At 35.8% G+C, this 14,542-nt stretch overlaps 1 protein-coding gene across 4 annotated transcripts in view; it reads right to left on the reverse strand.

The window, feature by feature from the left end:
• The window catches only part of GANC (glucosidase alpha, neutral C), a 64,230-nt gene that overhangs the window by 36,725 nt on the left and 12,963 nt on the right, over nt 1-14,542 (reverse strand). For 2 of the 4 annotated variants that reach the window (XM_072962606.1, XM_006201687.4), the window contains exons 6-8: nt 10,596-10,778; nt 3,790-3,835; nt 1,160-1,226 (exon numbers count right to left, since the gene is read on the reverse strand). In XM_072962606.1, the coding sequence (XP_072818707.1) occupies nt 1,160-1,226; nt 3,790-3,835; nt 10,596-10,778 (296 nt within the window). Of the gene's footprint in view, nt 1-1,159; nt 1,227-2,761; nt 2,869-3,789; nt 3,836-10,595; nt 10,779-13,265; nt 13,287-14,542 lie in introns of those variants that run through there. The other 2 variants (XM_072962607.1, XM_072962608.1) reach the window with 2 other exon arrangements.

Consider the following 14,542-nt stretch of genomic DNA (forward strand, 5'->3'; position numbering starts at 1 on the left):
GTCCTCATTTACAGTAAATCTCTTTCTGTAAATCTCTGTCTGTAAAATAAGATTACAAAGTTTTAGATTTTTTTATCTAATCTAAATTTTCCTGAAATGTATTGCATACTTCTTTGCTTTAGGAAGCAAAGGATATTGAGCACTTTTAATCTTTGCTAGATGAAAGACTGGGTGTCTTCTGCCTGACTGTTCATTCTTACTGCTTACAGGAATTACAGTGTCAAGGACTCCAGGAGGACCTTTCCTGGCTCCTCAAATCACTCCTTCCCTGTGATTGTAGATATATAAATCTCCTTTAACCAAAGCCAAAGTCCTTTATTTAATAATTATTTTAGAGATATGGGGAAAATGCAAGTAACTAGGAGAGAGAACAATGACTTAAATTCATTCTTAGGTAAAAGTATTTGATATCAAATGGTCCTTATTTGGAGGAGTTTATGGGAAAGGGGTGCTATAGATAAGGTGGAGAGCCTTAGGGCCCCCATACTTAAATCTTTTGGACGTACTGTCAGTCCTGGTCATTACACTAGGCTATAGCTGTATATGCTAGAACAGGGAATCTCAGGGCATTAGGGAAGGTCTAGTATTCCACAGGGTAGGGAGGAAGAAGGAGAAAACAGATTTTTTTCCAATTACATAAGCCCCAGGTATCTGAATGGTATCTCGTAAAGAGACAAATTCCCTCCCAGCCACCTACATCCCCCACTATCACTAAGCCTAGTAAGAAGTGTCTCAGATGGACACGTGATGCTCACGGGAATGACGGGGAGGCCTGGAAAAGGTTAAGAACCGCTGCCTGGAAATGCTGGACCTAATGAGCTCTAGAACTTGGTTTCTCATCACCTGACTCTCATAAAACCAGAATGTGGAATTTGCAGCTGTCTGATTCACTGGATAGTGCAAGCTGTATGCTGACCTAGGCCCCTCCGTGAGAACACAAGCTCCAGGAGGTCTAATCTTCTTACACTCCCCACAAGGCATACACCTACTATTTCTCTGTTGCAATGCATTACTGAAGAATAGGAGCCCCAAATCTGAGATTTCTGTTCACCTCACAGAAGTCAAGTGTTTAGGTGCCAAAGCTCAAGGGACTTTCAGATAGACACATTTAGCCATTTTGGAAAGATCTGTTTTAATACTACCCCAGTGTCAGTTTTACCATTAACTTTGACATCCACAAAATTTTCAAATTTCTCCTCCCACAGGCCCAGTTCATCCTGATTTTCCTGTTGGCACAGAAAAAGGGAGCAAACTGAGTTTATATATTGCAACAAATGTGGTTACCACAGCAGCACATTTATTTGATTAAAATACTAGACTGAGGAAATGAGTTCATCTTTTAAAACACCGGTTTTTAATGTCAGTATATTTAACAAATTAGATCTGTGTGCTATGTAAATGCCATTTAATCCTCCTTATGACTTATCGCTGACATGAATATATCCTTAATCATGACAAAACATAAAATTTACCATTTTAATAATTTTTAAGTGGCATTCAGTACATTCACATTGTTATATATCTTTCCAAACTGAACCTCTGCACCCATTAAACAGTAACTCCCCATTCTTCCCTCCCCTCCACTCCTAACAACAACTTTTCTACTTTCTGTCTCTATGAATTTGACTAGTTGAGATATCATGTAAGTAGAATCATACAATACTTGTCCTTTTGTGACTGGCTTATTTCGCTTAGTATAATGTCTTCATGATTCATCCATTTTATAGAATATGCCAGATTTCCATCCCTCTTAAGGCTGAATAATATTCTATTGTATGTATATACTCCATTTTGGGTATGCATTCATCTGCCAGTGACTCTTGGATTGCCAGATTACTTCTATTTTTTGGCTACTGTGAATAATGCTACTATGAATATAGGCATACAAATACCTTGTTTGAGTCCTGTTTTCACTGTTGAATATATATCCATAAGTGAAATTGCTGGATCACATTGTAATTCTATGTTTAACTGTTTTGAAACTGTCATACCACTTGACATGAATTTCTTGGCAAGAGCCAAAATGTGAAAGCACTTTGAAAAATGCAGTCTTTACTTATGTAAGGCAAAACATTTAGAATCAAATAACTTGGGTCTCCTTTGAGACAGCCTAACCAAAGACTTTGGTTGAGATGGGCACTTTTCTCCTTGCTTCAATTAGCCAAAATACTGGCTATGTTCCTTTGCTGGGTGGAGAAGTCAACTGGGATGGCCACTGTTCGTGTTCATAATCTTGACCTAGAGCTATAAACTTTCTACCTTTACAAGTCTCCTTTTCTCTGGCAAAATGAAAAAGTTATAAAAGAATTGCATCTGCGTGTGAAAAGCACATTTCTTTTAAATAATGAGCCCTTTGCCCATTTCTAGCTTGTTTCTTCATAATTTAAGCTTCTGTAAAATAAATCTGTTTTGGTTTTAACATCACACCTGAATTCTTAATGTTGGGTATTTCCTGGGGTCTATGGATAGGCTTTAAAGTTTGTGAACTCCCTTAAACAGTATGAAAAAAATTTTTTTCCCTACAGAGATGGTTCATAGCGTTCATCAGATTCTTGCAAAGGGGTCTCTGACTCAAAACCACTAAGCTATCTGATTGGAGGTCTCCTAAAAGCTGATCTAACATATTATCATTAAACTGTATAAAGCATAAGAACTGTGTTAATTACTCTTATCTTCCCTGTTTGAAAATGGAAAAAAATTATTCTCTCTCATACTCATCAATATGGGTCATTTCTCAAGAGGAAGAAGCATTTGTCCTTACTGCAATGGAAATATTTTTCACCATTCCTGGTGGCCATAGCTATTGTCAGGGCTCCTTTGAAGATGCATGTGGCGTTGGATGAAGAGATTTCTGGATTCTCCATTCTCCTGAATTCAGCCAAAATAATCTTTTAAAAACAGAAATCAGACCATATCTCTGCCACTTACGAGCTTTCCAGTTTTCTTTTGCTTTAAAAGTCAAAAAAGGTTAACATAGTTTAGAAGCGTGTAAGCTCCGTGAAATGGGGGAATTTGATTTGCTCAATGGTACATCACTAGTTCCTTGATCAGTGCCTGGCATACAGAAGGTACTCAACAAATGTTTACTGGACAAAAGAATTACTACAAGACTCTCCACAGGAATGCCCCTGCCTATCTCTCTAGCCTTGACACACAGCATCCTTTCCTTTGCTTTCCCTTCTTCTGCTAAAAGGTATATGTATGTGTATGTATATTATTACAAAATTTCTTCAAACTGCTCCTTCCTACCTCAGGATCTTTGAATATGCAATTCCCCCTATCTGGAATACTCTTTTCCCAATCTTCTGACTAGCTAATGTATTCTCATCTTTCAGCTTTAACATTATTTCCTTCAGGAGGTCTTTCCTGACCCTCATTCTTGGTCAAGCTCCTTGCTGTATTCTCCTAAGGCAGCCCTCTGTTAACACTCCTCATACTTGTAATAACTTAGTATCTGTCTTTCCCAATAGATTCTAAGTTTCATGAAGACAGGTTGGGATTTGTTTTACTTACAGCTGATTCTCCTTGCCTAGCATAATTTTTTGTGCCTGGCACAAAGCAAGGACTCAGGAATTATCTGTTTTATGAGTGAATATGTGAATGAACAAATGAATGAATGAATCAACACGATGATAAGATGAGCAAAAGAGGCAGGTGGTCCCATTTATATGCAGCAGAGCATTTACCAACTACCCATCTGCTGAAGGGAAGAGCAGAACCCATTATATTTCACATAATGATGATAACAGTAAAAAAGAAAAAAAAGATAAATTGCTCAATCTAGATTACCTGAGTGGTGTCAACTGATGTATCCTCCTCATTTTCCTTGGTAGCTCTGTTTTAATACAAATCAAGTTGTTTCACTCATGGCAAGATTGACAGAATTTTGTTCAATGATAAAGATTTCCATTTCCAACTTCTGAGACCCCATAAATTACATCCTTTAACTTATTAAACATAACAGCATTATAAAAATAAGTTTAAACATTTATTATGAACATTAGTCCAATAGCTTGATATCTTATAAAAATGTAGATAGATCTGAATTTTCTTGTTAACTCTCTTAAAAATGTTTATCAGCTTATTATAAATATAATACATGCTCATAATATTTAAATAAAACATTAGCAAGGTAGAACACAGTTCCTCTTATGCAATGTTTACTAGTACAGAGCAACATAATGCACTGTTTTCCAGAATGATTGTGACAACTTATTCTAACAACTTCAGTTGTATTTGAGTGCTCATTTCTTCCCAGTCATAACAGTAATAGACTTCATAGATTTTTAAAAAATTCTTTGCCAACCTAAAATTTTAGAAAAAATAATGCATTTCAACTTGAATTTCTATCAATAATGATGCAAACTACCTTTCATACATTAAACGGTATTCCTAGTTCTTCTGTGAATTGTCTATTCATACTCATTATACATTAATTGTTTTTAGTGAAAATGCAGTATGCATTTAGAAGAGTATACAATATATGTGCAGAGTTTAAAGAATAATAAAGTGAACAACTATGAACCCACCAGTGAACATTAGCCACAGAAATGACATGTCCCTTGAAAGTTCTTGGGTGCCTCTCTTCAAGTGCATCTGCCTCGCTGAACACCCCATCCTCCTTCAGTAAATTTTGTGTGAAACCATTTCCTGGCTGTTCTTTATAGTATTCCCACAAGTGTATGAATCCCCAAACATATATTTTTTTTGTTTTGTCCTTAAAATTTTTTCATAAAAATATATATTATTATATTCATAACACGTTTTTCACTCAATAGCAAAAATTTTGATATTCATCATGTTAATATGCATTGCTGCAGCTTGTATCATCCATTTTTATTTGCTGTAGTTTTTCTTATTGATTTGTATAAACTTTCTATATTTTGCATATTTTCAATTTGTTATATGTGTTAAAAACTTCTGGTGAAATTTAAGGCAAAGGTATGTTGCTTTTTTAAACTTTTTAAAATTGAGTTACAGTCATTTTACAATGTTGTGTCAAATTCCAGTGTAGAGCACAATTTTTCAGTTATATATGAACATACATATATTCATTGTCACAATTTTTTTTCGCTGTGAGCTACCACAAGATCTTGTATATATTTCCCTGTGCTAGGTATTTTGCTTTTTAATTTTTTTAATTAATAAACTATTTTTTTAAAGTAGTTCTAGGCTCATAGCAAAATTGAGCAGAAAGTGCAAAGAGTTCCTACATACTTGCTGTCCCCACGCACCCTCAATCTCCCTAACTATCCTGTAACAGTGGTTCAGTTGTTACAACTTATGAACGTACACTGACATATTACTATCACCTGAAGTCCATAGTTTGTCTTAGGGTTCACTCTTAGTGTCATAAATCTATGGGTTTTGACAAACGTGTAATGACATGTATCCACCATTGTAGCATGGTACAGAGTAGTTTCGCTGCCCTAAAAATCTTCTGTGCTCTGCATAGTCATCCATCCTTTCCCCCTAACCCTTGACGAGCACTCTCTTTTCCATGGTCTTCCCTTTTCCAAAATTTCAAATAGTTGGAATCATACAGTATATAGCCTTTTCCAGACCGCCTTCTTTCATTTAGTAACATGAACTTGTTTCCTTCATGTCTTTTTATAGCTTGATAATTTATTTCTTTTAGGTGCTAAACAATATTCGATTATCTGAGTATACCACAGTTTATCTAGTCACCTACTGAAGTATATCTTGGTTGCTTCCAACTTTTGGCAATTATGAATAAAGTTGCTACAGACATTCATGTGCAGCTTTTTGTGTGGAAATAAGTTTTCAACTCTTTTGGGTAATTACCAAGGAGCATTACTGCTGGATTTTATGGTAAGAGTATGTTTAGTTTTGTAAGAAACTGTCAAATTCTCTTCCAAGGTGACTATCATTTTGCATTTCCACCAGCAATAAATGTGGATTCCTGTTGTTCTACATCCTCACTGATATTTTGTTGTTAGTGTTTTGAATTTTGTCCTTTCAGTAGCTGTGTAGGAATATCTTGCTTTAATTTGTAATTACCTAATATATATGGTGTGGAACATCTTTTTTGTACTTCTTTGTCAACCTGTATATATTCTTTGGTGAGGTGTCAGTTTAGGTTTTTTGCCCATTTTTAAAATCAGGTGTTTATTTTCTTATTGTTGAATTTAGGAGTTCTTTTATTTATTTAGCAGTCTTTTATCAGCTTGTATTTCGCAATTATTTCCTCCCAGTCTGTGGTTTGTCTTCTCACTTTCTTGACATTATTTTTCATTAGTTTTAATGGAGTCCAATTTATCAATTATTTCTTTCATGAATTGTGCCTTTGGTGTTCTATCTAAAAATCGCTATACCCAAGATCATCTAGTTTTCTTCTATGTTATCTTCTAAAAGTTTTATAGTTTTGCATTTTACATTTAGGTCTATAATCCATTTTGAGTTAATTTTTGTAAAGGATGTAAGACCTGTGTGTAGATTCATTCTTTTGCACGTGGATGTTCATATACTCCAGAACCATTTACTAAATATCTTTGCTCCATTGTGTTGCCTTTACTCCTTTTCAAAGATCAGTTCACTGTATTTAGGCAGAACTATTACTGGGCTCTGTTTCATTGCATTGGTCTATTTGTCTGTTCATTTGCTAATACCACACCATCTTGATTACTGTAGCTCTAGAGTAAGTTTTGAAGTTGGACAGTGTCAGTCCTCCAACTTGGTTCTTCTTCAATATTGAGTTGGTATTCTGGGTTTTCTGCCTCTCCACATAAACTGCAGAATCAGTTTGTCAATATCCACAAAATGCCTTGCTGGGAGTTTGACTGGGATTGTGCTGAATATGTATATCAAGTTGGAAAGAACTGACATCTTGACAATACTGAGTCTCCCTATTCATGAACGTAGAATGTCTCTCCATTTATTTAGTTCTTATTTGATTACTTTCATCAGAGTTTTGTAGTTTTCCTTATATAGATCTTGAACATACTATGTTAGATTTATACCTAAATATTTTGTTTTGGGGGGTGCTAATGTAAATGGTAATGTATTTTTCATTTCAAAGTGTTCATTGCTGATATATAGGAAAGCTATATACATAAAATGACTTTTGCACATTAATCTTGTATCTTGCAACCTTGTTATAATTGCTTATTAGTTCCAGGAGCTTTCTGTGTATGTATTCCAGTTTTGGATTTTCTACATATACAATTATGCCATCTGTGAACTAAAAGAGTTTTATTTCTTTCTTCCTAATCTGTATAACTTTTATTTTCTTTTTTTGTCTTATTGCATCTAGGACTTCCAGTACAATACTGAAAAGCAGAGGTGAGCAGGTACATCTTTGCCTTGTTGTTGAACTTAATAGGAAAGCTTTATGGTTCTCACCATTAAGTATGACGGTAGCTGTAGGATTTTGGTAGATGTTCTTTTTTTCCCTTTTAGGCTTATTGAGATATAATTGACATACAGCACTGTATAAGTTTAAGGTGTACAGCATAATAATTTGATGACTTACATACATCATGGAATGATAATCACAGTAAGTTTAGTGAACATCTATCACCTCATATAGATACAAAATAAAAGAAAAAGAAAATGTTTTTTCCTTGTGATGATAACTCTTAGGATTTAATTCCTTAAAAGTTTTCACATTTAACACTAAGCAATGCTAATTATATTAATTATGTTGTACATTACATCCCCAGTACTTATCTATCTTATAACTGGAAGTTTGTATATTTTGACCACCTTCATCCAATTCCCCTACACCTACAATCCCCCCTCCACCAGTAACCAAAAATCCGGTATCTTTTTCTATGAATTTGTGTGTTTGTTTGCTTTTGAAGTATAATTGACTTATAACAAACACTATGTTAGTTCCTAGTGCACAACATAGTGATTTGATATTTTTATATATTATTGGTAGATGTTCTTTATCAAGTTGAGGAAGTTCCCCTCTGTTCGTAGTTAGCTGAGAGTTTATTTTATATCATGAATGAGTGCTGGATTTTGTCAAATGCTTTTTCTGCATCTATTGATATGATCACGTGCTTTTTCTTCTTTGGCCCATTGATGTGATAGATTAATTGATTTTTGAATGTTTAACCAGCTTTGCATGGCTGGGATAAATCCCACTTGGTTGTGGTATATAATTTTTTTCAAAAATTGTTGGATTCAATTTGCTAATATTTTGTTGAAGATTTTTGCATCTATGTTCATGATAGATTTTGGTCTGCAATTTTCTTATAATGTCTTTGTCTTATTTTTGGTATTGTTGGTACTGAGGGTAATGATGGCATCATAGAATGTGTTAGGAAGAATTCCCTTCTCTTCTACTTTCTGGAAGAGACTGTAGAGAACTGATATAGCTTCCTACTTAAATGTTTGGTAAAATTCCCTAGTGAACCCATCTGGCTCTGGTGCTTTCTTTCTTGAAGGGTTATTAACTATTGACTCAATTTATTTAATAGATATAAGCCTATTCAGATAGTCTATTCTTCTTTCAGTTTTGGCAGATTGTGTCTTTTAAGAAATTGGTCCATTTTGTCTGTTATCACATTTGTGGGCATAGAGTTGTTCATGATATTCTTTTATGACCTTTTTAATTTCTACAAGGTCTGTAGTGATGTCCTCTCTTTCATTTCTGTATTAGTAGTTTGTGTCTTCTCTGTTTTTCTTAGTTGGCCTGGCTAAAGGCTTATCAATTTTATTGATCTTTTTAAAGAAACAACTTTTGATTTTGTTGATGCTCTCTTTTGATTTGTTTTCAATTTAATTGGTTTTTGCTCTAATTATTATTTTTTTCTTCTGCTTACTGTGGATTTAAAATGCTCTTTTTCTAGCTAAGGTAGAAACATAAGATTATTGATTTTAGATCTTTTTTTCTAATACATGCATTCAATGTTACAGACTTCCCTCTAAGCACTGCTTTTGTGGCATCCCACAAACTTAGATAAGTTGTATTTTCATTTTCATTTAGTTCATTTCTTCTTTGTGTTATTTAGAAGTATTTTGTTAAATTTTCAAGTATTTTGGAATTTTCCAGCTTTCTGTTATAGATTTCTAGTTTAACTGCATTGTGATCTGAGAGCTGGCATTGTATAATTTCTATTAAATTTGTTAAGGTGTGTTTTATGACACAAAATACAGTACATCTTGTGGAATGTTCCATGTAAGCTTGAGAAGAATATGTATTCTACTGTTGTTGGATGAAGAAGACAGGAAAAAAAAAAAGACCTACAAAAGATTGCTTTGGCAGTTTGGGGTCTTTTATGGTTCCATATAAATTTTAGAATTGTTCTAGTTCTGTGAAAAATGTCTTGAGTATTTTGACAGGGGTTGCATGGGAATCTGTGGATTGCTTTGGGTAGTACAGCCATTTTGATAATGTTGATTTTTCCAATCCAAGAGCACAAGATATCTTTCCATTTCTTTGTATCATCTGCAATTTCCTTCATCAACGTTTTTCAGTTTTCAGAGTATAAGTAACCTCCTTGATTAAGTTTATTTCTAGGTATTTTGTTGTTTTTGATGCAATGGAAATGTTTATGCCAGTTATAAAATTCTGGTTTTTGAAGTGAAAAAAAAAAGAGTGAAAAAAAGGCCTCAAATGGCAAAATATCCTTCTTTCTTTTGGATGAGTTACATTCCATTACATATATATGCTGCATCTTCTTTATCCATTCATCTATTGATGTGCACTTAGGATGCTTCCATATCTTGGCAATTATAAAGAATGTTGCTGTTAATAGCAGGGTGTATGTTTCTTTTTGAATTAATTCTTATTTTGTGGTTGACTTTATTCCTTTGATAACAATGTAAGTTTAAAAAGCTAAAGCTCTAAATGTTCTTAGAAACAATGAACAGTACATATATGTAAATTAAAAATATGTGTAGTTAAAAAAGTCATGGAGAAATATTCATAAGGTACTAACAGAGGAGATGGCAGAATTATGAGTATTTTAATTTTTTTTCTTTTCAATTTTTTCTACAATGAACACATTTCTGTGATAAAATAAGATTTTTAATAGTAAAATTTTAAAATAGAAATAAGTCAAAACCCAGAAGAAAATCACTATGTTGAATGCTTTCTGCAGATCATAAAGATGTTCATAATTAGAATAAAATTAGAAAGAACTATAGACTGGAGGATTTAAAAACAACACTGGTAAAGATGGAAGAAGAATCTCCTTCTATTACTATCTCCCAATTCCTGTGACCCACACACAAACAGCTTTGATCAAGTAATTGGTCAACTATTCAAGTCTAAGGTAACTATGTTACTGTAAGGGGACAAAGTGAAATTCTGAAGACATGTTAGTTCATAACAACATTTATCAAGTTAACAGAGTGCTTTTTTAGAAGGTTGTGTAGGGTAGAGAAGGCCATCCATCAAATACACAGTGTTTAAGAGTGTCATGTTTGCCATAATCTGGGAATTGTGTTTGTCATCAAGCCTGCATTCATCTGCCCTGGAGAAAAGATGAAATTTCTCAGAACAATATTCTAATAGATAAGGCAAACCAATTTTCTATGGTGATGTATTATCTATTTAGACAACAGTATTCATAATCAGGTTTTCTTAAGTTCTTTAAGAGTCAAGTAATGTGCAAAAATACCTTTGCTTGAGAGGATTCTGCAGGTGCTCAAAGTACAACTGGCCCAGGGAGTTTATGCTCATCACCACCTCTTCTTCAGACACCAAGTCTACCTTGAATGGGTTTGCTGTTATATGACACTTCAGATCTCCTTTTCCATCTGCCAATACCAGACTGCCTGTATCCCCTGAGCATGAAGTCAGCCTAGAAAACACAGCAGGAAGAGAAAAATAAACTGCTATAGGTTTACATGGCTCGATGCAATTCTCAATTCAAGTTAGTAAATCAATATTCATGTGACATGGCATAGATAAGGCAGTGGAGAGCTGTAATTGAAAGCCTGGGCTGTGGTGTCAGAGAGTCTGCACTGAACATAGCTTTACTATGCACTAGGTGTATAACTTTGGACAAGTTAATCTTTCTAGTTTCCAATTTCCTCATCTGTAAAGTGGAAAAGATGAGCACAAGAACAAATAGAGCTTTTTGAGATAATTAAATGAGATCATGCATGTAAAGTACTTGGCACTGCACCTGGCGCATAGTAAGTGCTCAATAAATGTTACCTATCATCCCCATTATTACCGTGGTCTCAACACTCTAGTAACACTTTGGTGCATAGAATTTTTAACATTTTGCTTTTCTTTCTCATTCCAACCATATATTCAGAAACTGGGGAAATAACACAGATTGGATTACTGATCCATTCAGTCCACAGTGAGATGGAAAGGTCAAACTTTTGTTTATCTATTTACCACTGACTTTCACCAGCCCCCAATGTGACAGGTGGACTTTTAGGATGTTCTGGATATCCAGGAATTAAGTAAGCTCAGAGGCAGCACTTAAAATCCCTCGGTCTAAATATTTCTTTTTCTAGTGCATAGTTACCCTGATAAATAGTCACAGACCTCTTTAGATGGGGCTAGGAGGGATAGCTTATGATCTTACTATATCCTTACAAAGTCCTTCTCCATAGATTCCAGGCCTCCCCCTCAAGCAAGATACTTAGGTTCTGGAAACTAACTGTTGTTTGAGACATTGTTATCTCACTGTTCATCAAACCTAAATAGAGTTCTTTTGATTATTCTATCAAGTAGAATGTTAGCCTATCTATTTCAGTCTAATCGACCCCTTGATGTACTGTTCACTTCCCTGAGAGTTGAGCCATTTTCAGTAGCACCCAGCCCTACTGCACACTACGGAAACATGTCCACCTTGTCTCTAATAACTGAATGCTGTTATTTTGACTCTACTACCCGGAGTCTTACCATCTTCACTGAAATCAGGGAGCCCATTTTAATGGCATCATTTCCCACCATTATCTCTAGCTCAGAAAAAACACTCACTACAGTGCTTTCCAAGTGTTCCTTCACCAGCATATTTCTCTGTGAAAGGAGTATCTTCTGGATCCTCTTGGAGAACAGAACCAGGGGCTAGGTGAGTTGGCTGCATATAATATATTTCAACAACTTTATTTCCCAAAGTCTATGGATCATTTCTTGTACACTGTGCCAAGGAATTTCTGGTATCTCAGCTTCATTCAGCAGAGTCCATAGCTGAGTACAGATCATAGTTAACCAACTAAGCAAATAATTAGAACCACTTTCAGCTGTCCAACCTAGCATATCAAATCTATATTCTCTGGTATATGTACCCATGCCAATAAATTTATCACGATCCTAAAATTATGTTCCTTCCTTCCAGTCTAGGAATCCCTCAAAAACCATTTCTATGCCTATATGCCAGGTTTCTGCCAATATAAAATCTTATAACTTTTTAAGCGTTTTCCTCCTGGGATGACTGTCATTGGCTCCCTAGGCACGTTGGGGTCTGACTATGACAGTGGGTCTGACGGCAGTGAAAGGTGGTAGGGGCGAAGCACAAGGAGCACTGGAGTCCCCTGGCACACTATATTTCAGGTGAGGTCAACACAGGGAGTCCAAGTAAGATGAGGCCAGCCGTGTCAGCCAGAGGAGAAGGAACTTCTTCTGCTGAAATGGGGGGCTCAGTGGAATTTTGAGGCTTCAGTATTCAGAGTTATCCACATCTTCCCAAATGTTGCTATTCAATTTTGAGGAGTGGGAGGGTATAGCTCAGTGTAGAGTGTGTGCTCAGCATGCACAAGGTCCTGGGTGCAATCCCCAGTACCTCCACTAAAAAATAAATAAATAAATAAACCTGATTACCTCCCTCTCCCTGAAAACAATTTTGAGGAGTCCTACCTTTTCCTACTATATGCCCTAAATTCACAGACCTGATGAGGCTATGTATTCAGTAAACCATAGAATCTAACTCTGTACCTGATTTTCAGCTACATGGACTTTGTAGCTACAACAGATATGAGAGACTTTTAGGATTATCATAGAAATCTATTAGGTTTCTGAAAATGACTTGAGCTAAGAATTTAAACCTCTGAAACTGCTATTTTCTGTAAGTTCTTCAATGAAATTAACAGCAGTCAAGCCACCTCAGAGTTTTGAATGTTATATGACAATTGTGCTATGCTATGGCCCTACCACTTGGTCTGCCAAAGCCATGCTTTCAAGAGGAACTCTATTTCAATTGGCCACAAGTACTAATTTAAGTGACTTTGCCATGGAACACCGTGGTTTACTGCTAGTTGTATGAGTTAGCTAGAGCTGCCATAACAAATTACCACTGGGTGGTTTAAACAACAGAAATTTATTTACTCACCATTTTGGAGGCTGCAAGTCCTAGAACAAAGTGTCAGCAGGTTTGGTTTTTTCTAGGGCCTTTTTTTCTTGGATGCAGATGGCCATCTCCTTGCTGTGTCCTCACATGGTCATCTCTGTGTGTGTGTTATCTGTATCCTAATCTCCTCCTCTTATAGGACACCAATCATATTGGATTAGAGCCCACCCTAATGACCCCATTTTAACTTATTTACCTGTTCAAACCGCCTGTATCTGGATACAGTCACATTCTGAGGTACAGGGGTTAGGGCTCCCAAGTGAGTCTGGGGTGGGGGGCAGGGGCACTATTCAGCCCAAAACACTAATATCTCACCCTCTCATGAAAACCAGGTCCTCACTGCCTTCAAATCCAACTAGACCAGCTAGCTAAGCTCATATTCCCATCCTTGAGGGTCCGCTGCTTATACTCATTTCTGATACCAGAGAATAAATATGTCAACCAAGATTCAACTGTAGGTAACAGAAACAACTCTGGCTATTTTAGGCAGAAAATAAATGACTTACTATGGGGGAATTAGGAGCCTGAAACAGCATGGAAGGTTTGAGGTAGCAGGTTCTTGGCTGAGTGTCCAGTAATGACCCCCAGAACAACACCACATAACTGTAGGCCAACAGAACTATCTCAGTTAGAATCAGGAAGTTGGGAAATCAGAAGTCACTGTGGCAACTGCTGGGCCCCAGGATCATGCCACCTTAGCTGCAATCCAGAGATCAGGAAACCAGTGCCCTAACTGGTGGCTCTAGAGCCATTCTATGGCTGCCAATGCAGACCACAGAATGGGAAACACAGTTCTAAAACCAAGATAACCATAAGTGCATCTGACTGCTGGAAGCTGAACTGTATCAGAAAGTAGCTACATGGGAGTCTGGCAAATGGAGAAATATAATTTTTAGCTTTCTAGTCACTACAGTAGCGAAAGGCCCTCTAGAAAGAAGAAATAGAAGCAAAACTAACATACTGCATTTACTACCCAAAGCTAATATCACCCTGACCCCAAAACCTAGCAAAGATAGCATGGAAAAAGAAAACTACAGACTAATTTTACTTATGAATACAGATGTAAAAATGTTAAAGGATCTACTAGTAAAAATAATCATCCAGGATAGTAAAAAATAATGTATTGTGACCAAGAGGAGATATATATATATATATATATATATATAAAATGTGTGTGTGTGCATATATACACGCGCATACACATACACACAGTCTCTCATTTTCTACCTGCAAAGCCTTGAGGACAGTCTCTTTTTAAT

Source organism: Vicugna pacos, chromosome 6 (genome assembly GCF_048564905.1).
Source record: "Vicugna pacos chromosome 6, VicPac4, whole genome shotgun sequence".
NCBI classification, from domain to species: domain Eukaryota; kingdom Metazoa; phylum Chordata; class Mammalia; order Artiodactyla; family Camelidae; genus Vicugna; species Vicugna pacos.